Below are 25,725 nucleotides of genomic sequence, written 5' to 3' on the forward strand. Positions count from 1 at the left end.
ATACTGAGACATGTCTGACTCTACCTTACAGAGGTGAGCCTGTGACTGACTCTGCTGTAGCCCCACTTGTCTTTAGGCTGATCTCCCTCTTTTGCAAATCTTTCAAGTGTAGGACAGTCGTGGATTGGCCTCTATCGCTGGCGGGGTTGTGCTCTGTTGTCCATCTTAGGAACGAATGTCGATATCCGTAGGAGAGGAACAATATATGAGCTCTATCCCCAACACTATCGCTTAATATATGTAAGAGTGTGTTAGGGACAGAGCTAGTGTGTCTTTCCTCCATCGTTCGATATCTGTAAGAGTGTGTTGGGGACAGAGCTGGTGTGTTGTTTCTCCATTGTTTCAGTGGTGTAATGAAAGTTTAAGGGGCCCCACTGCAAGTACACAGAGGGGCCCCCACTCCGAATTTTATCAGGAGCGCTCAGAACAGAGCACTGTGATGAGGGGGCCCCCTACAGCTGGTGGGTCCCCAGCACCGCAAGGGATGCGGGGGTCTGTGTTACGCCCCTGCATTGTTTGATATCTGTAAGAGTGTGTTGGGAACAGAGCTGGTGTGTCATTCCTCCATCGCTCAATATCTATAAGAGTGTGTTGGGGACAGAGCTGGTGTGTCGTTCCTCCATCGCTCGATATCTGTAAGAGTGTGTTGGAGACAGAGCTGGTGTGTCATTCCTCCATCGTTCAATATCTGTAAGAGTGTGTTGGGGACAGAGCTGGTGTGTCATTTCTCCATCGCTTGATATCGGTAAGAGTCTTTTGGGGACAGGGCTAGCCTATCATTTTACCTAAGCTCAATATCTGTAAGAGTGTGTTGGGGACAGAGCTGGTGTGTCATTCCTCCATCGCTCAATATCTGTAAGAGTGTGTTGGGGACAGAGCTGGTGTGTCGTTCCTCCATCACTCGATATCTGTAAGAGTGTGTTGGGGACAGAGCAAGTGTGTCGTTCCTCCATCACTCAATATCTGTAAGAGTGTATTGGAGACAGAGCTGGTGTGTTGTTCCTTCATTGCTCGATATCTTTAAGAGTGTGTTGGGGACAGAGCTTGTGTGTCGTTCTGCCATCGTTCGATATCTGTAAGAGTGTGTTGGGGACAGAGCTGGTGTGTCGTTCCTCCATTACTCGATATCTGTAAGTGTGTTGGGGAAAGAGGTGGTGTGTCGTTCCGCCATCGTTCGATATCTGTAAGTGTGTTGGGGCCAGAGCTGCTGTGTCGTTCCTCTATCGCTCGATATCTGTTAGAGTGTTTTGGGGACAGAGCTGGTGTGTTGTTCCTTCATTGCTCGATATCTTTAAGAGTGTGTTGGGGACAGAGCTTGTGTGTCGTTCCGCCATTGTTCGATATCTGTAAGAGTGTGTTGGGGACAGAGCTGGTGTGTTGTTCCTACATTGCTCGATATCTTTAAGAGTGTGTTGGGGACAGAGCTTGTGTGTCGTTCCGCCATCGTTCGATATCTGTAAGAGTGTGTTGGGGACAGAGCTGGTGTGTCGTTCCTCCATCACTCGATATCTGTAAGTGTGTTGGGGAAAAAGCTGGTGTAACGTTTCGCCATCGTTCGATATCAGTAAGTGTGTTGGGGACAGAGCTGGTGCGTCGTTCCTCCATCGCTTGATATCTGTAAGAGAGTGTTGGGGGCATAGCTGGTGCGTCATTCCTCCATCGCTCGATATCTGTGAGAGTGTGTAAGGGACGGAGCTGGTGTGTTGTTTCTTTATTGCTCGATATCTTTAAGAGTGTGTTGGGGACAGAGCTTTTGTGTTTGGTTCGCCATCGTTCGATATCTGTAAGAGTGTGTTGGGGACAGAGCTGGTGTGTCGTTCCTCCATCACTCAATATTTGTAAGTGTGTTGGGGAAAGAGCTGGTGTGTCGTTCCGCCATCGTTCGATATCTGTAAGTGTGTTTGGGGACTGAGCTGGTGTGTCGTTCCTCCATCACTCGATATCTGTAAGAGAGTATTGGGGACAGAACTGATGCGTCAATCCTCTATCGCATGATATCTGTAAGAGAGTTTTGGGGACAGAGCTAGCCTATCATTTTACCTAAGCTCGATATCTGTAAGAGAGTGTTAGGTATGGGGTCTGTGGTTTCACAAATGTTCAATATCTGTAAGGGAGTGTGTGAGGAGCACGGCTACTCTATCTTTCTACCAAAGCGTGATACCTCTTAGTGAGTGCAGAACTTGTCTGTTCTACTACTGCTCGATTTCAGTGCAAGAGTGCTGGGAGTTGAGCTGGTGTGTCGTTCCCCCATCGCTCAATTTCTGTAACAGAGTGTTGGGGACAGAGCTGGTCTATCATTCTACCAAAGCTTCAGAGTTAGGGGGTAGAACTGATCTGTGGTTCCACCATTGATCAATATCTGTAAGAGAGTCTTGGGCGGAGAGCTGGTCTGTCAGCCCACCTTTGCTATATCACCGTTTTATTTTAGAGGAATACAGCGCTCTGTATTCTTGCAACCCAGTCATATTGACAATCTAAAAGGGCTATGGGTTCCCTTGTCTTATTAACGTTCCAATTCTACACCAATATTGTTCAAAACTGCCTCTTGTCTCCCAAACTGATCCCTGGGCAGTAACACAATCCCACCATGACCTGAGAGTCATACTCAAATAATCCCCTCTTAAGAGCACCCAACCCAGGACTTGCTAAACTCAATGGATTGGGTCTCAGATTCAGCTAACCTTTCAGTTAAAAACCAAGTGAAGTTGCCTTTAGTGCTTGTGCTTTGGGAAACTTGGATTTTTATGGGTATTTATTTTCTTCTTTATAAGACCCTCAGCTGCTGGACTCAAAGTTGTTCTCTTTTCAGCTTTTAGGGCCGCCATCATCCCAAGGACGGTCGGACAGAGGAGAGCACCCGGGCCGCCGGGTGTCCCACGGCAACGCGCTACCACCAAGGCCCCGGCCAATGAGCGTGCCTTCCATTGGTTAGTTGGACCGATTGATGAATGTCTGTTCTTTGATACTACAACACTGGTGATTTTTCTGATATATGAATTACTATACATAAAAAAAGAACATTAATGGTTAAGTGTACATTTTTCTTCATTAAATGGACAGGAAAGTATTACCATCAGACAAACCTGATCATTAATTTAACTAAGATTGCCATTAGATCCATGAAGTGAGCAAACGTGACAAGTAACATGCCAGTGTTAGTGAAACACGTGTCAGACATCCATGTCTCCTCCTCCTTCCCCTTCATCGTCTGCACCATCCATTGTTCTGTGCTCATTCCATTTTATAAATGCACCCTTTGGAACGCTGCAGCCATATTTCTAGTCCTTCGCGAGCTGATGCAATGGGCGCTTCTGTGTGCTATACAAACAGAGCCCCAGGATACACAAGCTTGGCTCCAAAGTGTCGGTGTCTAAGTCCTCAGGGGCTAACATATAACACCATGGGCTCTGTTTAGTGAGCAGAAACTCAGAATAGTCTACAAGGGCTGTGGTATTGGAGAGAATGTTGCTGAAAAGAGATCAGAACAAAAGGATCAGAATCGCAAGAGGGCACATGAGGGGAGTGCCTCCCACTTGAGGCCAAATATAAAGAGAGAGTGCCAAGTATGGCACTGGACCCAGGAGTGGACGTTGCACCTCCTTGGCACATAGTATAAGGAGGTAGGAATTACCCATGACCCTGGGCACATGAGCAGAGTCTACACCACCTCAAGAGGTAGGATAAGGGAGGATATTAACCACATCCCTGGGCACAGGAGTGGGGGCTGTACACCACCTCAATGCACAGCCCCTCAGGAACTAGTATAAGGCAGGGTATTAGCCATGATTCTGGACAGAGGAGCGGAATGTACACCACTTCAGGGCGCACCACCTGAAGGTCTAGTATAAGGGAGTGTATTAACCATGATCCTGCACAGAGGAGCGGAGTTTGCACAACCTCAAGACCTAGTTTTAGGGAGCGTGTTAACTATGATCCTCAGCAGAAGAGTGGAGTGCGCACTACTTCAGTGTGCACCACCTCAACGTCTAGTATAAGGCAGCGTATTAACCATGATCCTGGACAGAGGATAAATAAATAAAAAATAATAATTACGTATTTGTATAGCGCACGACTACCCGGAGGCATCTTGGCGCTTGTACGAATACCGCTATGGAATCCTTCCTGGCCTTTCCCTGTGAAGTGCCCACTCCTGGGCACCCCCAAGGTGAGGCCAGGCATCCTAGCGTTGTGGGGGCTGTTGGGAAGCGAAGTGTGCACAACCTCACGACCTAGTCTAATGGAGGGTGCTAACTATGATCCTCATTAGAAGAGCGGAGTGCGCACCACTTCAGTGTGCACAACCTCAAGACCTAGTTTAAGGGAGGGTGTTAACTATGATCCTCAGCAGAAGAGCGGAGTGCTCACCACTTCAGTGTGCCTAGTATAAGGGAGCGTATTAACCATGATTCCCAGCAGAAGAGCGTAGTGCGCACTACTTCAAAAACTAGTTTAAGGGAAGGTGTTAACTATGATCCTCAGCAGAAGAGCGGAGTGCGTACCACTTCAGTGTGAACTATCTCAAGACCTAGTTTAAGGTAGGGTGTTAACCGTGATCCCCAGCAGAAGAGAAGAGTGTGCACCATTTCAAGACCTAGTTCAAGGGAGGGTGTTAACTGTGATCATCAGCAGAATAGCGGAGTGCGCACCACTTCAGTGTGCACAACCTCAAGACCTAGTTTCAGGTAGGGTGTTAATCATGATCCTGGACAGAGGAGCGGAGTGTGCACCACTTCAGTGTGAACTACTTCAAGACCTAGTTTAAGGGAGGGTGTTAACTGTGATCATCATCAGAAGAGTGGAGTGCGCACCACTACAGTGTGAACTATCTCAAGACCTAGAAAAGGGGAAAGTATTAACTATGACCCTGGACAGAAAAGCAGAGTGTGCACCACCTCAGTGCGCACTACCTCAAGGCCTAGTATAAGGGAGCGATTTAACCATGATCCTCAACAGAAGAGCGGAGTGCGCACCACTTCAGTGCGCACCACCTCAAGGCCTAGTATAAGGGAGTGTATTAACCATGATCCTGGACAAAGGAGCGGAGTGCGCATCACTTCAGTGCGCACCACCTCAAGGCCTAGTATGAGGGAGGGTATTAACCATAATCCCCAGCAGAAGAGAAGAGTTTGCACCACTTCAGTGCGCACCACCTCAAGGCCTAATATGAGGGAGCGTATTAACCATGATCCCCAGCAGAAGAGAAGAGTGCGCACCACTTCAGTGCGCACCACTTCAAGACCTAGTTCAAGGGAGGGTGTTAACTGTGCTCATCAGCAGAATAGCGGAGTGCGCACCACTTCAGTGTGCACAACCTCAAGACCTAGTTTAAGGTAGGGTGTTAATCATGATCCTGGACAGAGGATCGGAGTGTGCACCACTTCAGTGTGAACTACCTCAAGACCTAGTTTAAGGGAGGGTGTTAACTGTTATTATCAGCAGAAGAGCTGAGTGGGCACCACTTCAGTGTGAACTATCTCAAGACCTAGTTTAAGGGAGGGTGTTGACTGTGATCATCAGCAGAAGAGCAGAGTGCGCACCACTTCAGTGTGAACTATTTCAAGACCTAGAAAAGGGGAAAGTATTAACTATGACCCTGGACAGAAAAGCAGAGTGTGCACCACCTCAGTGCGCACCACCTCAAGGCCTGGTATAAGGGAGTGATTTAACCATGATCCTCAACAGAAGAGCGGAGTGCGCACCACCTCAGTGCGCACCACCTCAAGGCCTGGTATAAGGGAGTGATTTAACCATGATCCTCAACAGAAGAGCGGAGGGCGCACTACTTCACGAACTAGTTTAAGGGAGGGTGTTAACTGTGATCATCAGCAGAAGAGTGGAGTGCGCACCACTTCAGTGTGAACTATCTCAAAACCTAGAGAAGGGGAAAGTATTAACTATGATGCTGGACAGAAAAGCAGAGTGTGCACCACCTCTGTGTGCACTACCTCAAGGCCTAGTTAAAGGGAGCGATTTAACCATGATCCTCAACAGAAGAGCGGAGTGCGCACCACTTCAGTGCGCACCACTTCAAGGCCCGGTATAAGGGAGTGATTTAACCATGATCCTCAACAGAAGAGCGGAGGACGCACCACCTAAACGCGTAGTATAAGGGTGCGATTCAACCATGATCCTCAACAGAAGAGCGTAGTGCGCACCACTTCAGTGCAAACCACCTCAAGGCCTAGTATAAGGGAGGGATTTAACCATGATCCTCAACCGAAGAATGGAGTGCGCACTACTCCAATGTGCACCACCTCAAGAATTGGCATAAGAGAGGGTGCTAACTATGATCCTCAGCAGAAAAGCAGAGTGCGCACCACCTCAAGGCCTAGTAAAAGGGAGATATTTAACGGTGCTCCTCAGCAGAAAAGCGCAGTGCGCACCTCCTCAGAATGTACCACCGCAAGGGCCTAGTATTAGGGAGGGTGATAACCATGGCCCTGGGGATAGTAGCTGACTGTGCACCACCACAGTGCACACTACCCCCAGGCCTAGGATAAAGGGAAGCCATCAATCAGGGCTGCAGTTCAGTGCAGTAGATTGGAAGATGTGTATAGTGCAAGGTCTGCAACCAAGAACATTGAGGCAGAAAAATAAATGCAATAATCTGAAGCCTAAAGCTGATGAGATTGAAATAGCTATAAAAATAACACAAGGTCTACAGTGCAAGCCAATGAGGAAACAGAACATGTTAGTCAACAATGCAGGGTCCAGAGCCCGAGAACAATGAGCAGATGGAAAATGTACACAAAAACCTCAAGGTCTGCAGCACAAGACCCACAAGACGTAAGTATGCATAGAAATGGTGAATACATTGGAGCACAAGGCCTAGGGGGAGATGGAAACATGTCTACACATTTCTCAATGAGACTGCTGCAGGGCACGTGAACGGATGCAAAGTTATGATAAAGTGTGCAAGACCTGAAGAGGTGTAAAGATGTACATAAATAGTGCAATGTTTGTACCATCAGGCAATGAGAAAAAGTGCAATGACACGGAGCACCAGATCCTGAGTATAATACAGGCAAATAGTGCAAGGCCTGCAGCATAAGACCTATACATCTGCTGTAAATGTGTATATTTTATACAGCAGCAGTTGGAGCATAAGTTCTACAGGAAGATGCGAAGATGGTCACAAACTGGGAAAGGACCACAGCGCAAGATGTCTGGGGAAAAAGAAATAAGAACAAAAACAGGACAAGGTCTGCAGAACACGTCCCGTGAGGTAGAGACACACACACAGTGCATGCTCTGTGGCCTAACATCTCTGAGAATTCAGAAACATGGATGCTATGAAGAAATGGGGTGTATGTATTATATGGTGTGGTCGTGCGACCTGACCATGTAATACACCGATCAACCCCTATAGGAACCTTTGGTTTCTTTGCCAAACTTTCAGTTCAAGCCTGGGTATCTGTGGCTCTGAGCAGCAAGGCTTACACAGAGGAACAAGTGTTAAGCATTTAAACAGCACCAACACAATTGAAGAAGAAATTGACAAGATACCAAAGAAACCGACAACAATCTATAAAAATAGACTATATTTTGTGCGGTACACAGACAAAATATCGATTTTTAAATATCGATATACAAAAATATCGAAGTTTAAATATCGATGGGACAAAATATCGAAGGTAAGTAATATCGACAGTCTTAATATCGATATTGGTATGATATCAGTAATATCGAAGTTGTAAATATTGATGTCAATAATATCGAAATTAATAACTTTGATGTTACTAATATCAATTTTTAAATAAATTTAGTGTATATTATATTGTATTTATTATGTTTTATTATTTATTTTTAATGTAATTTAATTAAATATTGTCTTTTACTACTGTAGCGGGTTGTGGGTTTATAGGGGAATAGGGTGGGAAGTAATTTAATTATGTTAAATTAATTATTAATTAGTAGGAATTATTAATTAATTAATTGAGAAATAATTTTTAATTATTTTTAATTAATTGATTAATTGATAAATATGTTCTGTAGCGGGTTATGGGTTTATAGGGGAATAGGGTGGGAAGTAATTTAATAATAATTAATTAATTGATATATGTTTGTACATATTTTAATTAATAATTAATTGGTAATTAATTTCTATTAATTAGTTAATTAATTAATATAATTTTTGACATTTTAATAATTATTAATTAGTCGGTAATTAATTAATATTAATTATTTAATTATATTAATTATAGTAATTTTTTTATATATAATTTATTGTTATTCTTAATTAATTAGGAAAAATAATATTGATTATTAAATTAAATTAATTACAGCAAATGTGGTAATATATTTACTTTATTGTTATTGTTAATTAATAATTAAATGGTAATTAAATAATATTAATTAATTTTGGGTAAAGGAGTATTTTTAGGGTTCAGGGTCAGTTTTCAGTTTATGGGTAAAGGGGTCTTTTTAGGGTTCTGGGTCAGTTTTCAGTTCATGGGTAAAGGGGTATTTTTAGGGTTCAGGGTCAGTTTTCAGTTTTTGGGTAAAGGGGTATTTTTAGGGTTCAGGGTCAGTTTTCAGTTTTTGGGTAAAGGGGTATTTTTAGGGTTCTGGGTCAGTTTTCAGTTCATGGGTAAAGGGGTATTTTTAGGGTTCAGGGTCAGTTTTCAGTTTTTGGGTAAAGGGGTATTTTTAGTGTTTAGGGTCAGTTTTCAGTTTTTGGGTAAAGGGGTATTTTTAGGGTTCAGGGTCAGTTTTGGGTTTTTGGGGTACAGGGATATTTTTTGGGTTCAGGGTCAGTTTTGGGTTTTTGGAGTACAGGCGTACAGGGTAAAAACAAAAAAAATTACATTAAATCAAATAAATTACATGAAAAAAATATATAATTACTTTAAATTATTAAGTGTTTTATTTATTTTAAATTTATATGTATTAGTTTTAATTTTGTTTTAATATTTTTATTTAATAGTTGTAAAATTATATGTATTTTTAATTTATTTTTACATTATTATTAATACATTTAAAAAAACGATATTTTTGATTCCGATATTTTTGTACTTCGATATTATTTTTTCGATATTTTTGTACTTACCTTAATGAAGATAGGATTCCGATATTTTTGCTGTCGATATTTTTGCTCCGATATTTTTGCATGTCGATATTCAGTCTGTCGATATTATGTCAGACATTCATTTTGTGCTTCGAGTCATGGTCACTGGTGCTTCACGGCGGCAGTTTGAACACTTTGGGCTGCCAATTTGCTTCTCAGCTGTTGTGTCCTTGTGCTGTGAACAGGACGGACCACTGACCTTTGGAGCCTCTTGGCTTTGACTCCATGAGCAGGACTCAGCAGGGACAGCCCCTCTCCTTTGCTAGCCACCAGGTTCAGTGGGTGCAGTCCATGCCAGTGCAGCCTCTCTTTGCTGTTTCCACAGTGAAGCAGGGACGTGTTATTTTGGTCTTCTTCCAGTCCAGTTGAGATCTGAGTTCAGGGCGCCAGGGGTGTCCTACTTATGCTCAGAAAATGGCCTCAGGGCAGGTTGCGGTTAGAAGCCAATGGGTTACCCGTTCTCTTCCACCTGATGACCACTTACTACAAAGTGTGGCTCAGGGGCATCCCAGAATGCACCTGTCTGGCCACTTCCAATATGGCAGGACCCCCAGCTCCCTAGACAACACAAAAGGTGTGGATACCAAGGGGACTACGCTCCCCTGGAAAACCTGTTTGGCAAGTGGTTTCCATTCTACTGCCCCTCGTACCAGCCGTCTGCCTGGACAATAGAGGAGCCCCTCTCCCAAATGGTGAACAGACATATTTTCAACTTTTTCATTTCAACCTACGGAAATATCAAGTTAGAAATATCGAAGGGCCAGAATATCGACATCAAGAATATCGGTGACCAGAATATCGACATGAAGGCTATCCAAAACTTTCCCTACTGTTGCACTCTATGGGGTTGGAATAGTAATTTTTACCCCCACACTATCCAACACTTTCCCTACTGTTGCACTCATTGAGGTGGGAATTTAAAAAAAACGATCTTTTATTACAATTATATGTTTTTTTCCGATATTTTTGTACTTACCATAATTTAGATAGGACTTCAATATTCTGGATCTCAATATTTCGCCTCCGATATTTTTGATGTCAATATTCTTGTAGCCGATATTTTGTCAGTGATTCCTCCCGAGTGTTACCCATTTGCCCTTCAAAGGTGGCTTCTCCTTTCAAGCCTGCCTTATGGTATGTGGTTTCCCTCAGGAGGGAGGTAACACCTCCTTCCAGAGCAGGCCCCTTTTGTATCCTTTCCTGGGATCATTATCACGTTTCCCCAAGTAGGCAGAAAGCTGTCTTGGCGGCAGGACCCCGTGGGCAACCGGTATGGGCACTGGGGATTAAACACAACAAAGTGGCAACTTTGCTGAAGTTCTACACTGCACTTGTTACATTAATTTCGACCAAAGAATCAAATCAGGCTTAATGTAAGGAGTTGTTTGATACCTTAGGTGACCTACTTAGATAACACCGTTACAATGTTAGCACAGCTGAGAGGTTAGAGTGCAAACCCTGCTCTCGCCTAACTCTGCCCATGAGATAAGTTGCACCAGCCTTAGGAGTCTCTACGCCTGCCATAGGGGTGACTTACCAGGGAGTAGCCTTGAATGGCAAAGTCGGGAAAGCAATTAAACTGCTCATCCAGACTACAAATGGCGGACTAGGAGTCTTGTTTTACTTGTGTCCCATGTAGGGTGGCACAATCTGCAATCCCTAGGGGGACCCTCTAGCAAAATGCCCTCGGTGCCCTGGGAACAGTTTACCAGGGACATACAGGGAAGTTATCTCAGGCAATTGGGTAAAAGCCACTTGACGTATTTGTTTTAAAGATAAGGGTACAGGCACAGAGGTCTGGTTAGCAGACCTCGGTGCACTCTCAGAGTCGAAAAACCAGCAGCATCAGTCCAAAAACTTAGAGATGAGAACACAAAAGAGGCATTTCCTTACAAATGCAAACAGAAATTCTTTAACACAAGACGTAAAGACAAAAGAATTAGTGCACGGTCTCCAACACATGTCCCCAAAGTGCTCATAAGGACGTACACAGACGGGCACGATCTACAATATGTGGTTAAAAGCAGAGAAATAGTGCATGGCCTCGAGCACAAGCTCACTCCAAACCACATTTTCATAAGGAAAATTCTGAACAGCAGTGAAATCTTCTGATAAGCTATACATGGCAGTCTCCAAGAAACTGGATGCATATCAGCAGGAGGCGAAATTATGGCAATTCAGGCAAAGCGAATGTTGCTGGAAATTGCATTTTTGTGGGTGACTTGCTACCTGTCTGACACAAAATTAGAGACACTTCTTCTGTGAGGTATGAACCTAAACCCTGCCCTAGCTGAATACCTAAAATTGACGCACCTCAAGGCAGATGGCAGCAAGATGTTCTCTGTTTATTCAGAGTGTGTCTCCTGGATCTATCACCCTCAGGTGACCCGCTAATTTTGATGTCCGAGAGGAGGTGCAAGAGCCCAGAAAATGTCTCTGCACAGGGCGACTCAAGTCCCACCGCTCGGCATGGATGCCCAGTGTCTGGTCAACGGTACCTCAATCCCACCTCTGCTGCCGCCATTCACCTGCGCAAACCATCTTGAGCCAGGATCTACCCAACCACCAATGGATCTTTTGGACCCCAAGACGCGAGTGCCCACAAGCATCGTATTGCGCCACAGAGCGTGGCCTATATCCACATCGGATGAGAATCACAGGATCAGAGGGAGTCCCTCACATATTCCACGTCTGCCACATGGGTTTAGAGGTCTCCCTATCTGATGATGAAAGGCCAAGCATGCATCCTTTAGGAAACAGGTGTTAATTTACAGGGTGGACCTCGGTTTTTTTTTTCCTTTGAAAAGAGCCAAAAGGAACATTTAGGGCCAGATTAACAAACGTGTCACACAACGCATTGCAGCAGACAAAAAGTCTGTGTTGTGTGACAGGAAGAGAGCAGGAGATCTCCTCCCCTCTCCCTGGGGTCGAATTTTGCTGCTGTGTGCCACGTGCACACCTTTGCGCCATAGTGCAAGGGTGTGTGCATGAGTCTAGCGTCGGTTTTGTAATGGAAGGCTGCCTTACAGTATAAATATACATTTAAACTTTTCCTACCTTTTATGTGTGCTGTACGTTCCTCACATGGTCTGTTGAAATGTTCGCATTGGGCGGAGCACGTCAAGTATTGAGAATAGCTGGAGTGCATCTCACTCCCCAATGTTGTTTTTCACATGCTGTACGGTGCAGCGCACATGCAAAGGTGGAAAAGAAAGTAGAAATTAAAACATTTCTCCATTTACGCCTCCTTTCAAATGATGTTAATTTTTGATGCAAAACCTTGTCTACTGTTGTTAGTAGATAGGGATTTGCGTAAAAAAGCATGATGGTTTCATGGAAATGCCTGTGTACCACTCATGTAACACCCCCGTAAGGCTAAGTAAAGCAAAGCACTGCTCTGTTCTGTTCTTATTTATTGCACAAATCCTCATGGTCACAATAGCTGATGGGCTCTTTGTAATTACTTGTGTTATGTTAACGCAGAGCATCAATGTACTTTGTGTGTTGCGCCAACATGCTTGGAGGCAGCCGGAGTCTCAATGCGGCTTCAAGTCGACAGGTCAGCCCAGGCATTCACGAGATGTGCCATCCAGAGACTGCGTAGAGCCTTCTCCCTTGGCAGCTGCTGAATATCGGTGCCAGTGTGTAGGAGGATAGCCTGACCCACTGCCCAACCCCATAAGAGATATCATGTGCATTTAATTAGACTTTGCACCATCCAGGACAGCTTGTGATCCTCCAGGAATAAATAGATCTGTCCTTTACATGTATAATGATGCATAAAATAAAGACAGGTGTGCCACGTCAGTAGTTCCATCCTTGCATTTACTCCTTTTAGTAATGTCTGTCTCCCTTGGTGGGGCCTATTCAGATATTGCAAACATGTGGGCAGATCTTCTAGGCCGAGAACTCTTGTAAATTGAGAAGAAACAAGAAGCCAGCAGGCATTTATGAAAACTTTGAGATTTCCCATCAGGCTAGTATCGCAAAGTCAAGTGTCACAGCATGTACAACCTCTTGACATGTAAACAAGATATCCTCCGCTCGGAATATATACCATGCTATGGACTCGCTGGGTGCCCAGCCGGCTCTGTGCAGAGCGAACGCTGATGTAAGGTTGGAGACAGGACAGTTACTTGCATGACTTTGTCACTCCTGTGCTCAAGCATTGCCAGCTTGTGATGGGACAGGACACCTCTTAGCCAGGCTGCCTGCCACTGCGCATGTGCGAAAATGGGTTATGTGGGCACAGCCTCTTCCCGTGTGCTGGTGCACACACGTGCCAGCATCAATCTGGTCTTCAATCAGTGAGTACATTTTCTTACTAAAGAAAGCAAAGTAGGTGAGAGGGTTTAAAAAAAAACATAGTGGCAAAAGGACTTTGAGTGATATAGTGACCCTAAAGGTAACTTAATCGAAATGCCACACATGGAGCACATGGATTCCTAAACACACAAAATAAAAATGTGCTTGAAGAGAGATGCCGCGCTTGGCAGCCAGACATGCCCTGCTGGCACTTTTCTTAGGACCTGATGCGCACACTGTTATGTTATGTTATAAAGGTCTCTTCTATAGCGCACGGCTACTCCAAGGAGTGTCCCGGCGCTTTGGCAAAGAGAACTAAAAGGAGAAATGCACAACACAACACCACCTTGTGCATCACCCTAGGGGTTTGCATCAAGTGTGGACAGATGTGGCCAGGCGGTTTCGTGCCTGTCATCTAGCTATTGCGGATTGTCACATGTGGAGAGGACCACTGGGGGCATATTAGCATGGATGCAATGAGCAACGAGATTGTCAAAAAGGATTACCATGTAACTGTGGTGCATTATTTTACCAGTGTGGACCACCATGGGTTAAACGCATGTGACCAGTAGAAGGAAAGGATGAGTCCTGTCGCATGAATAATGCCAGAAGAAGATGGTGCCACATCTCTTCAGGTATGTGGAAAGAAAACAACACATTTTGGGATAAATCAAGTGTACATCTTAAGGACCACTTGACTCCACTGAGAGATGGAGCACAAGTCAAAGACACATGGCTCACTTACACATCTGGCAAACGTGACTGACACAAAACAGGAGCTCACAATGCAGGCAGCCGTGCCAAGAATTGTGCGTGAGACAACTGTTACCTCACTAACAATCCTAAGTAGCTTGTGGCGAATAAGGTGAAGAGATCCAACCAGTGGAGGCGCGGACGGCAGCGCATCTGTCGATACATCTTGTGGTGGTTTCACTTTGCACAGCTGGTTCTGGTAAGGCATCAGATGGTCCATTGAGCACATACATTCATCTTAATTCTTATCAAGGAGGCAGTGGAAACATCTCACTTCAGTTGTGCATCAGTGGCTGGAAGAAGATCCAAGTTGTCAGTGGAGTCAGAGGAGACACCTAACGGAGACTGTTGGTAATCAAGTGCACAAGTTGTGCAATTGTTGGGAGAGACAGAGGACACTCCGGCGTTTCTTGGTGTCAGTTGTATAAAATGCTGAAAGACTGGCATTCCCTAAAAAAGCTGTGAATCAGCAAGACGAAGTTGAAACGATGGGAATGATGCGACTGTTGCTGCTACCTTGAGCCTTATCTAGAACCTTCGTATGCAGCAGGCTTGGAGGAAAGACCTAGGATGCCTTCACCATTCTGAAGGCTGTCGCCTATTCATAGAAGTGGTGGAGTTGAAACTGGGTATTAATAACTCATCCTGGCTGTGGTAATCTCAGAGTTCAATAATAAGGCTGCCAAGGGACTCGTTTAATTCCCACGTGGAGGTGTGCTGTAGATGCCTCTTCTGAGGACTTCCCCCTGTTAATTGCTCACTCCCCCAATATGACTTGCCAGGAACTAGATGTGCCGAAGAGTGCCCAGTTTCATACCTCAAGTGGAAGTCATAAAAGGGAAGATGAGATTGTACCACCATCTTATCTCATGCAGAGCGTAACTGGGGCCGTATTACATAAGGTGCCCCGGGGGCGCAACAGGCCTTTGCGCCCGCTTCGCGCACCCCGGGGCACTTTGGTACCTTGGAAGAGGGCGCAGCACCTTGCGGATCTCCTTCTATAATCCCAATAGTGCTGGTGCATTGAAAGCGCCTGCGCTATCAACAGAGGGTGTTCCCTCATTTGCATAGGGGTGTGCCCTATGCAAATAAGGGAATTCCTTTGACTCTGCGCCCGCGCCATATTACAGATACGGGTGCAGAGTCAAAGAAGCCCGCAGGAGGCGCACTGACAGTGCGCCACCTTTTAAATGTGCCCCCTTGCAGCAGCCCTCTGCAGTAGCACCCCAGACATCCTCTTGCAGGCGGGTGCATTCACTGACTGCACCAGCCTGTAAGGGGATCTCTAATCCCCTCTGGAAGTGCTGTAAAAACACAGAGAGGCTGCTGCATGTTTTCACAGGAATGCGCTGCCCCCTATTTCAAAACCATTTAAACCATCTCTTTATGATCTTGTAAACTAGTTATTTCATTGTGGAGTGCTGTGGCTCACTGGTTAGAGGCGGCAAACCTGGAAGCAGAGGACGGCCCGGGACCAGGGTTCAATTCCAGACACTGCAGGGTCATGAACCAGGGTCAGCGGACTCGATAATTCTCACCTCGGTGTCTACTCTAACCAGGGATCACACTCGGCAACTCTGGGCATTAGCTTGCCTCATCTCCACAACGGCCCCCCACAAACGCCGGGGATGCCTGGTTTCACCTTGGAGATACCCAGGAGGGAACATCTCACAGGGAAAGCCAGGACGGGTTCCCCAGCGGTCTATAGCGCCAGGACGCCTCCGGGTAGCAGTGCGCTTTACAAGACACACACATTTACATCAGTTACTGGTCAGAACTAGTGAGCACAGTGAGTACCCTTCATTCTGTGGGCCCAGCTGCCGCCTCAAACTTTTAACTTTAACCACCCTTTTACCCTTTAGTAACTATCACTGCGAACCAGGCCAGTGCCAATCTGCATCACCCCAGGTTTGTTGAGAAGGCTGGCTCACATTTGGTTGATAGTTCTTTGGGTTTGTGGCAGAACTTCGGCCGCTCAAATATTTCCTCCCAAACTCCCATCCTCTTTGTGCTCTGGAGCCAGGAGTGGATACTTTGTAACATTCTCTCAAAAGCTCAGACTCCGATTCTTTGAGAGACAGAGTCCATAGGACAAGAAGCAGCACCTTAGGGTTTCCAGAAACTCTGTCTTCGGTGCCTGAAGTGCAACCACATCACAAAGTCGTACTCCGATTGCCTGGCCATGGTGCCGAAAGCTTTGAGGGAGCGATCTCTGAAGCTATTTGCGACCTGGCGCCTGGCAACTCGGAGGTCGCCCTGTCGATCTTGATCCCCGTCTCAATCAAGAGGCAGGTCCGACCACCACTCCGGAGGATCGAGGTCCTCTTCCTCCAAATCATCAATGTCAGGTAAGAGGCATCACAAAATGCACAAGAAGTCGCAGCGTGCTTCGACTTTGCCACATCGGTTGCACGACGAGACGGAGGAAGCTCCGGTTGGGCTGGCTCCCTGTTTCCCTCACCTTCAGAGGCCGGGAGCGATTCCAACCAACTTAAACAGTTTTATGATGACATGTGCACCATATTTGGCTGGCCTGAGCCTGCCGGCGCACCCTCAGGCCCTGCAGCATCAGATGAAGGAGTCCCTGTGGTTTCCACACCGAGGCCTCCTACTGGACCTGTCCCTGGGTCCGGACCAGTCACACCTCCACAGTGACCTTCCCTGGCATCAATGGTGCCCACCGGCGGTGCCTCCCCAATCCTCATTTCTAACAACACAGAGCAGGTCAAGCGTCCACAGCCGCTGAGACCGGCGCCGACGGAGCCGTGCAGCTCTATGCTCTTCGAGCTGTCCCATTCTGAAGGGTTAGGAATGGATGAGAAGGATTGGGAGGGGGAGCAGGATCTCTTAGAAATTCCACAACCTCAAGACATGGACTAGAATGAGGAACTGGGTGTTGCAAGTGGCCTGGACACCTCCCCCGATTTTGGCATGCTGTGTTCTATTAACCTGGCTACGGAGGAGGGGGCGTCATTTGCTATAGGGGTGCATAGGGCTGCAAAGGTCTTGGACCTGCAGCTCACAATGGTGGCAATAAAGACTAACATCTTGACAGAGGTCCTGCAGCCTTGTGTCTGGGACTTGACGTACGTTCTTCCCGGCCCCTGGTCCAAGCCCAGTACAGGGGCTCTTGTGAACAGAACGATTGTCTGCTGCCATTCCCCTGCACCGGGTGACCCAGCTTTCCTCACCGCCCACCCCATCCCATAAAGCTTGGTAGTCCAGACTTCAACTTCCTGTGGCACATTCTCTTAGGCATCACCGGACAGGGAATCCAAGAGACTGGAAAGCTTTGGAAACAAAATGTTCTCTTTCGCCAGTCTAGCATTGTGGTTGGTGAACACTGCCTGCCATTTGGGCTATTATTCCCATTCAATATGGAACACGATTGTGCAGGTGCCGCCCAAATTCTTGTCGGATGACTGCATCTCTGGTGGACAAGGGAAATGGGCCCCCCTCATCCCCTGCAGATATTATAAAAAATCTTGGTGTGAAGTGGGAGTCGGATCTTTCGTTTTTGGCACAAATACGGCAGGTGACAGCTACATGCTTCAGTAAACTAATAAATGTGCAAAAATATCTGCATCTGTTGCCAAAGGAGTGCCGAAAAATTATAGTCCATGCCATGGTGACATCCAGGCTGGACTATGCTAACAGCCTTTACTTGGCCCTGCCAAAGTACCTAATCAGACGCCTTCAGATGGTACAAAATGCGGCTGCGAGACTGATTAGGCGTGTTCCTTTCCGCCATCATGTCTCTCCGCATTTAAAAGAGCTCCATTGGTTACCTGTGGCCAAAAGGATCAAGTTCAACATTCTGACGCTTGCATTCCAAGCCATGCATGGTAAGTGTCCCAGCTACTTGAAGCAAAGACTCCGCGGCTATAAGCAGACGAGAATTCTAAGATCCAACTCACAAAAGCTGCTCTGCACACCCGCTTAAAAAAAGCCCGCCTGGGGGCATATCCTTCACAGTCGGGCTTCTAAGTTGTGGAACTCCTTGCCAAATGACTTCCGCAACATCGAGAAGGAGCCTCTTTTTAGGAAAATTGTGAAGACCTGGCTCTTTAGGGCAGAATAATGGGTCCGGGCTTGGCTTTTTGGTTTTCCATCTGCATACTGCCGATCGCTTTAGCGCCGGGACACCTCTGTTTGAGGTAGCTGTCGCGCTCTACATGTGTCTGTATTATTATTATTAATATTATTATTATTCTGCTCTCCCACGCTATTTCAGATGGGAGAGATGCAGTGAAGTTCGCCATCCAATGTGGCTTTGACATGACAGACTAGCTGGGCAGAGCGATTTCCATGACACTGGCCACACGTCGCCATGCGTGGCTGAGGATGTCTGTTTTTGTGGAGATGCCCAAGCTAATCTCCTGGGCATGCCATTTGATGGCTCCTGTCTCTTCGGAGACAAAGCAGATGCAGCACTTGAGCGTTTTAAGGACTCGCGGGTTTCAGCCAAGTCTTTGGGCCTCACCACAGCATCCCGGCCTGTGTCTATTTTTTGCTTCTTTCATGGCTACGAAAGGGGCTACCAACTGCGCCAACCCTATTCCAGCCAGAGCTGCCTCTGCGGGGACATGGACACCATTCACCCTGACCCCAAGGGTTGGGAGGCCAAAATTCGAGCGAAGTCATGATCCCCTCCTCCACTGAGAAACCCTCCTAGTCCAATCCCCCAGGATCATTCATGCCTAGTTGGTCGCAGAATATGCCATCATCTCCACCACTGATGGGACATCACCTTGGACAGGTGGGGGTTGCAAATTGTCTGAAGGGGCTACTCCCTCACCTTCGAGACTACCGCTCCATCTATGCCTCCAGTTTACAATCGGCTGACAGAGGATCACCTAGCCTTACTCAATGAGGAGGTCAAAACACTCTTGAACAAGCTAGTAATAGGAGTGTTCCCAGGCCAGAAATAGGCTGTGGTTTTTGCTTCCACTATTTTCTGGTTCCAAAGAAGGATGGAAGCCTTCATCCTATCCTCAACCTCAGAGCCCTCATCTGCATTCTATAAAAGGAGAAGTTCAAGATGCTCACCCTTGCTCAGGTCCTGTCTTCACTGGACGCGGGAGACTGGATGGTAGTGCATTACTTGCAGGAGGCCTATTTCCACATTCCCATTTTGCCTGCCTATCGTGGCTACCTGCGGTTTACGGTAGGAAATAAGCACTTTCAGTTTGCCCTGCTCCCCTTCGGCCTCATCAATTCCTCTCGGAGGTTCACCAAGGTGATGGCGGCCATCGCAGCCCTTCGTGGCGATCAGGGGTTCCAGTCTTTCCCTATCCCGATGACTGGTTCTTGAAGGTGAGCTTGTTCCAAGTAGTCGTCTCCCACCTTCAGACCACGGCGAACCTCCTGCATTCGCTGGGGTTCTCTGTCAATGGGCCAAAGTCACATCTGATTCCCTCTCTGATGCTCCCCTTCATTGAAGCTTTTCTGGCCGTGGTGCAGTTTGAGGCCTAAACTCCTGAGTCCAGGATATTCAGGCTATGATACCGATGTTTCGGCCGCTATCCTGGATTTCGGTGAGAGTGACTCCGAGGCTGTTAGGCCTCGTGGCCTCCTGCATCCTGCTAGTGGACCATGCCAGCTGGAACACGTGGGCTCTGCAGTGTGACCTGAAGTTCCAATGGGCACAGCATTGGGGAAATCTCAACCACCTGTTTCAGATATCAGAGGGCACTGCGAAAGACCTGCAGTGGGGGGTGAAAAATTGCGATTTGGTCAGAGGCAGACCCCTCCCCTTCCCCACCCAGATCTCACAGTAGTGACGTGTGCGTCTCTTCTGGGATGGGGGCGGCCATCTGGGGGATGTGGAGATCAGAGGACAACAGGACATTTCCCTGGTGGTTCAACATCTGGCCGGTTCTCTGAACACCAGAGCGGACAAACTCAGCCCACGATGCCTTGCGGATCACGAGTGGCGTCTCCACCCAGAGGTGGTACAAGGTTTCTTTCAGTGGTGGGGAGAGCCTCCAAAGAGAATGCGCAATGTCAGCAGTTTTGCATGTTGGATTTTCCAAGGTGACTCTTGCTAGGTAATGTCTTTCGTCGCGAGTGGAGCCTCCTGTACTTCTTTTCACCCAAACCACTCCTGCCCAGAGTGCTCAAGAAGATCAAGAGTGACCAGACTAAAGTTGATCTGGTGACTCCGGACTGGGCACGGAGAGTCTGGTATCCTGAGCTTCTGGCTAAGCGCATTGATCTTCCGATCAGGCTGCCCCTTCGGGAGAATCTTCTGTCGCAGCAGCAGGGGAAGGTCCTCCACCCGAACCTGTCCACTCTCTGCCTCCTTACGTGGAGGTTGAGCGGCAACATCTGACATCTTTTGACCTTCCTCCCAAAGTCTGCAAAGTTATTCTGGCAGCAAGGCATCCCTCACACAAAATCAGTATACGCCTGCCAATGGACCAACTTTTGTAAATATTGTACAGAAAGGTCTGCTGACTCCTTATCTTCCTCTCTGTCAGGTGTTCTCCTGTTTATCCTTTCCTTGGCCCAGCAGGGCTCTGCTCTGGGCACTCTGAAGGGCTACCTTTTGTACCTCTCAGCTTTTCTACGGCTGCAAAATCAGCTTTCACTTTTTAAATCCCCTCTGGTGCAGAGATTTGTGAAGGAGTTAACCCACTTTTTTCCCCCTTCTCCTTTCTTATGCCACAGTGGGAACTTAATTTGGTTCTTACTTTCTTGATGTGCACCCCGATTAAGCCACTGCACAACTGCCCTCTAAGGTTGCTCACTATCAAAATAGCCTTTTTGGTGGCAATCACCTGTGCCAGGAGGGTGAGTAAACTGCAGGCACTGTCATCACAGCCTCCTTACCTGACCGTCTGCCCGGACAAAGTGTTAGGGCTTCCATTTCCGCCCTTGTAACACCCTTCAATCTGGGGCAGTCTGTTACTCTGCCCACTCTCTATACACCTCAGCACCCTTCTAAAGAGGAGCAGCGTCTCCACCGTCTGGACCCAAAAAAAGCGTTATCGTTCTACCTTGATCGCACCAAAGAATTCTGGGTGGATGACAACTCTTTATAGGGTACATGGGAGCAAAGAAGAGGTGTATTGTTCAAAACAGGATCATCGCACATTGGAGTTATCCTCTGTATTAAAATATGTCACACCTAGGAAAAGAAGCAGCCTCCTGAAATCCTAGGGGCCCATTCCACCAGGGCGAAGGCAGCCATCACAGCCCTCCAGCGTGGTGTTCCAATTGCTGATATCTGCTCAAGTGGCCACATGGGTGTCTCTGCACATGTTCGCCAGACACTATTGCCTGGATTCTCAGGTTCGGAGGAAGGGAATATTTGGCCGCTTTGTTCTGCAGGATTTTCTGGTCTAAAACTTTTCTGCAGTCCATCCTCTGGGAAAGGTGTTGCTTTGGTATCTGTTCAAAGGTAAGGAATCTGTGTCTAGATGTCTCTATCAGATTGGCAAGTTACTTACCTTCGGTAACGCCTTATCTGGTAGAGACATGATCTAGCTGCAGATTCCTTACGAACATACCCATCCTCCCTGTCCTGTGAAATAGTTTTTAGTGCCAGTGTTGTTCCCCTTCAGGGACCTAGTTTCCTCTTAAACACACCATGGTCAGTAACTTCATGGCTACGCGCTTTTGGCTTGGAAAGTCATGAAAAGTGCTGAAGGTAGTTATATTGATGACGCAGACGTCATAACCACGAACACGATGCAATGACATCACGTGGAGTCGACCAATGCCAGCTACCAGCGCCCTGGGGTACTGCTAAGAAAAATTTTCCGGATCTAGCCTGAGGCCTGGAAGTTCAATGGTAAGGAATTAGCGGCTAGATCATGTGTCTATCAGATAAGGCATCACTGAAGGTAAATAACTTGTTATTTTGGTCTTAAGTTTAACTGAGACTAAAAGTCTGAGTCCGTGTGGTCTCAGTTTAACTTAAGACCAAAACTTACTGATAACAGGGGTTTGGAACTGCCAGAGATTACAAATGAGATATTGCCTAAAAACTCAATAATTCTGGTTCTGATTCCTATGGTCATTCTTCATTTGTTCCCGGTTTTGCACCCTGAGACGCCACCTGTTTCAGGAGATGAAGTCTTTGGTTAAAACACCACAGATCTGAAGAGTTACCAGGGTCTTGTCAGCTTGGTTCAGATGGTACCGCCTGTTGCCATCTAAATCAGGATTAAGTGGGACCTTGGTGTGTGGTCATTAGCATTAGTGTTTCACCAATTAGCTCATGTATGTATATATGTAGATGGTATTTCTATATGGCAGCAGAGCTCAGCACAGGGTCACAGCCGAGCATTAAATCAACAAGTCATAGAAGCCATAACTGGTTTGTAGACAAATAATGCCCTGTGATGTAGTGTTATTTAAAGAGACAAGTCCTCAACTTTTTCCTAAATTGGAGCAGCGTTAGGGCGGTCCTGGTGGATACAAGGATTTTGTTCAAGATCTTGGGTGCATAGAGGGGAAAGGCCTGCTGTCTTGTTTTCTTTTTTTTGCAACTCTTAGTCTGGGGTCTGATGATGTCCTGGTTGTGGGTGTGCCGAGATCCACCAGAGATGGTGTGCTTGTCTCAAAGTTGGGGTGTTGACTGTGATCTCTTTGTAGATAATGCAGCAGGGTTGAAGAAGGACCGGGTCAGCAGAGCTGGGTTGGTAACTGATTTTCAAAGGGGATGGTCTCCCTAGGGGCACCTTCCTCTTCATGAACCATGCCAGCCGCCTCAGGGAGTGCAGGTGACGGTTCAGAGGCTCGCTGCTCCCCCTCCCATGTCTTTCCAATGGAAAACATTTTTTTAAAACAAAGTAGCACCAATGTGTAAAAAGGACGTCGAATAATTTGTGAAATATTTTTTGGTTTAGAAAGCCAATGCCAGGGCACACAGGTATATGGTGCCATGCTGATCCCATCCCTGCACTGGCAGCCAATCATGGGGGGTCAAACATTGTGACCTATTCATTAGGCCAGTTTGTGACCTCCCCCCCCACCTCCCCAGTAAACAATTCACCAGGAATTTCCATTTGCAAACTAGTTGGTATGTGTAGGAAACTAGGACCTGCTGCTTTCATGGTTACCCCCACGATTTGCTGTTATTCTGTTTTATGACTAGCCTGACTGGGATCCTGCTAATCAAGACCCCAGTCATTGTGCTCACTCCCTAATTTGAGAGTGGTAAGTACTATAGTACCCCCCAATTGGCTACTGGTGTACTCTTCTAAGTCCCTAGTATATGATACTGAAGTACCACAGGCTTAGGTACACCAGGGGTCTCCTGTGGTCTGCAGCATGTATTATGCCACCATGAGAGACCACTCAAATTGTGACTACAGGACTGCCATTGCAGCCTGTGTAGGCTGGTGCTAGCACCTCTTACAACAGAAAGTTCCCTTATATCTGAGGTCACTACACTTAAAGCCTATGAGTCACCCCTAAGGGAGGCCTTTCAGTTCTATGGGCAGCATGCTTGGTTATAAGTGTGAGGGTGTCCTTGCATGAGAAGGATACCCCTACAAACCCGGGAGTCGATGCTCCAGGCTTTGTAAGTGTGGTCAGCCATTATTCAACAAATAGTGGATATCAGTCATTACGAGCTATCGAACTATATAGTGGCTGCACTGAAACCGGTCATGTTTGGTAACACCGATTCCAGAGTTGGGAGTGTGATCCCATGTACTTGGGAGCTCCCTTGAAGTACCCCCTGTGCTCCCAGTTATAATCTTTCAGAGTCTGACATCAATCTTGTGCCGCTGCTGACCACAGACAGGATTCTGCCCTCCTGCTGCTGAGCCAAGCTTGAGCAAGGGAAGGTAGAACAATAGGTTTCCTGTCGCAGGGAGGGTGAACCACATCCCAAACAGGACTTAGTGTGTTGGGGCGCTTGCCAGCACCACCAGACTGCTTTGAAGGGCACATTTGGGTCCCTCTTTGCATACTCACGTTTGGGCCACTTCAGGGAGCCCTGGCTCCTGCTCTGTTGCAAAACTGGACAAAGGACTTGGGAGTATCCTCCCCCCTGTCCAGCCTCTCCTCTGGGAGGGACCCCTGAATCGTTTCAACTCTTTTCCTAGGGCACTTAAGGGTTTTACCTGTGGGTGGCTCTTCAGATTCGTCGTTGGACAAGATTCAAACTCGAAACCACTTCAACCTCAACCGTCTTGGAACCTAGACTTCGCTGTACTTCGCCTGGAACCAAGACAGCCCCAACGAAGACTCTCGCTGCTCCTGGTCTCTCTGTTCTGCAAGTCTTCTTCTTTGTCTATGCCTGTGCTTCTTCCAGGTTCCTGTCTGGGACTGTGGGCATCAAGGACACCTAAAGTATTCTCCCTGTCAGTGAAGGAGTCACACTCCTGCATCTGCAGGCACCGCAAGAAAGTAGACCGGTCTGCTGCTCCTGATGTCCCACGGGCTTCAAAAGGCTCAGCAACACAGGTGGTGGTTCTTCAACTCCCTCAAGACCTGACCCGTCCTCTTAGCAAGTTTAAGGCCTGAATCCCTTGTCGGAACTGCTGGAACAGAACCCCTGTACACTGCATCGACTTGCCGTTGCCAAGGCTTGTTGGCTCTGTACTCCAGAGATCTTCAGGCTACAAGAAGCTCCAGCCTCCTGCATGTCTTCCTGCCAAGAACTTTGTCCTCACTGCAACCTCTGCGCCGTGGGCCTGCATCTTTGGGAAGCTGCTCAACGTCCTCTTACGACTCCTCTGCCTTCGGCCTGTGGGTCCTCTTGAGGGTCTAATTTGGCTTCAGTGGGCTCCCCTGCTTGCTCGAGTCTTGCTCTGATTCTCCTGCAATTGGTGAGTCCCTTGGTCCTTGCTGGTCCCAACATTGCCCTTTTTTTGTTTACCACATCTGTTGCGACTGACAAGGCTTGTTGGTTCTCCCACTAGACACGACCCCCTGGTTCTCGACTTCCGATGTGGAACAGTTTGTGAACGGCTCCTGGTCTTCCACAGCATCACCTGGTCCTCATAGCTGCAGCGACAAGGTCACCGTCATCACTGCTGCATCTTCCGCAATTGGTGGTCATTGGTTGTCCGTGCATCCTGGTCACCTCCGAGTGACATAGACTCTGTCCCCTCTGCTTGCAGGTTCCTGAAGCGGCATATCTACTGAAGTCCTCCATTGTGGTCTACAGCATTTTCCAACATCACTTCACACCTATGCACCAGTCTTCCCTGGTGTAGGTATCCTGGTTCCTGGTGTATCCACGGGTTGGGAGGTTCTCCAACCTTCTGTCTTCCATGGGGTTTCTTCATGGTCCACTGCGAAGGGTCCTTCGTCTTGAAAGCTGGAACCGCGACTTTCCCATTGACTTGCATTGAGTATGCAGCTGTGTTCCCACTCTGCGCACGGCCTCCGTAGGGTTCCTGGGTACTTACCTTGGGTGGTTCCTTGGGTCCCCAGCTCTTCTGAGTCTCCTGGTCCAAGTCCCGACTTTGGTCCCAGTTCACATTCCACTTTCCTAGTATTTGGTTTGGTCTACCCCGGAGACCACTGTGTATTGTGCTTATTTACCTTTTGTAATTGAAGTATTATTGTATATCTGTGTTGATGTCTCCGGCTAGGAGATATCCCAATGTGTTAGTGTTGTATAATAAATAGAC

At 47.1% G+C, this 25,725-nt stretch overlaps 1 protein-coding gene across 7 annotated transcripts in view; it reads left to right on the forward strand.

Moving 5' to 3' along the window:
- RIMBP2 (RIMS binding protein 2) overlaps window positions 1-25,725 on the forward strand; it is a 1,349,166-nt gene that overhangs the window by 1,097,847 nt on the left and 225,594 nt on the right. For all 7 annotated transcript variants that reach the window (XM_086942673.1, XM_086942667.1, XM_086942669.1 and 4 more), the window contains one exon: window positions 2,810-2,927. In XM_086942673.1, coding sequence (XP_086798799.1) covers window positions 2,810-2,927 — 118 coding nt within the window. The remainder of the gene's footprint in view (window positions 1-2,809; window positions 2,928-25,725) is intronic.

Source organism: Lissotriton vulgaris, chromosome 11 (genome assembly GCF_964263255.1).
Source record: "Lissotriton vulgaris chromosome 11, aLisVul1.2, whole genome shotgun sequence".
In the NCBI taxonomy this organism is placed as follows: domain Eukaryota; kingdom Metazoa; phylum Chordata; class Amphibia; order Caudata; family Salamandridae; genus Lissotriton; species Lissotriton vulgaris.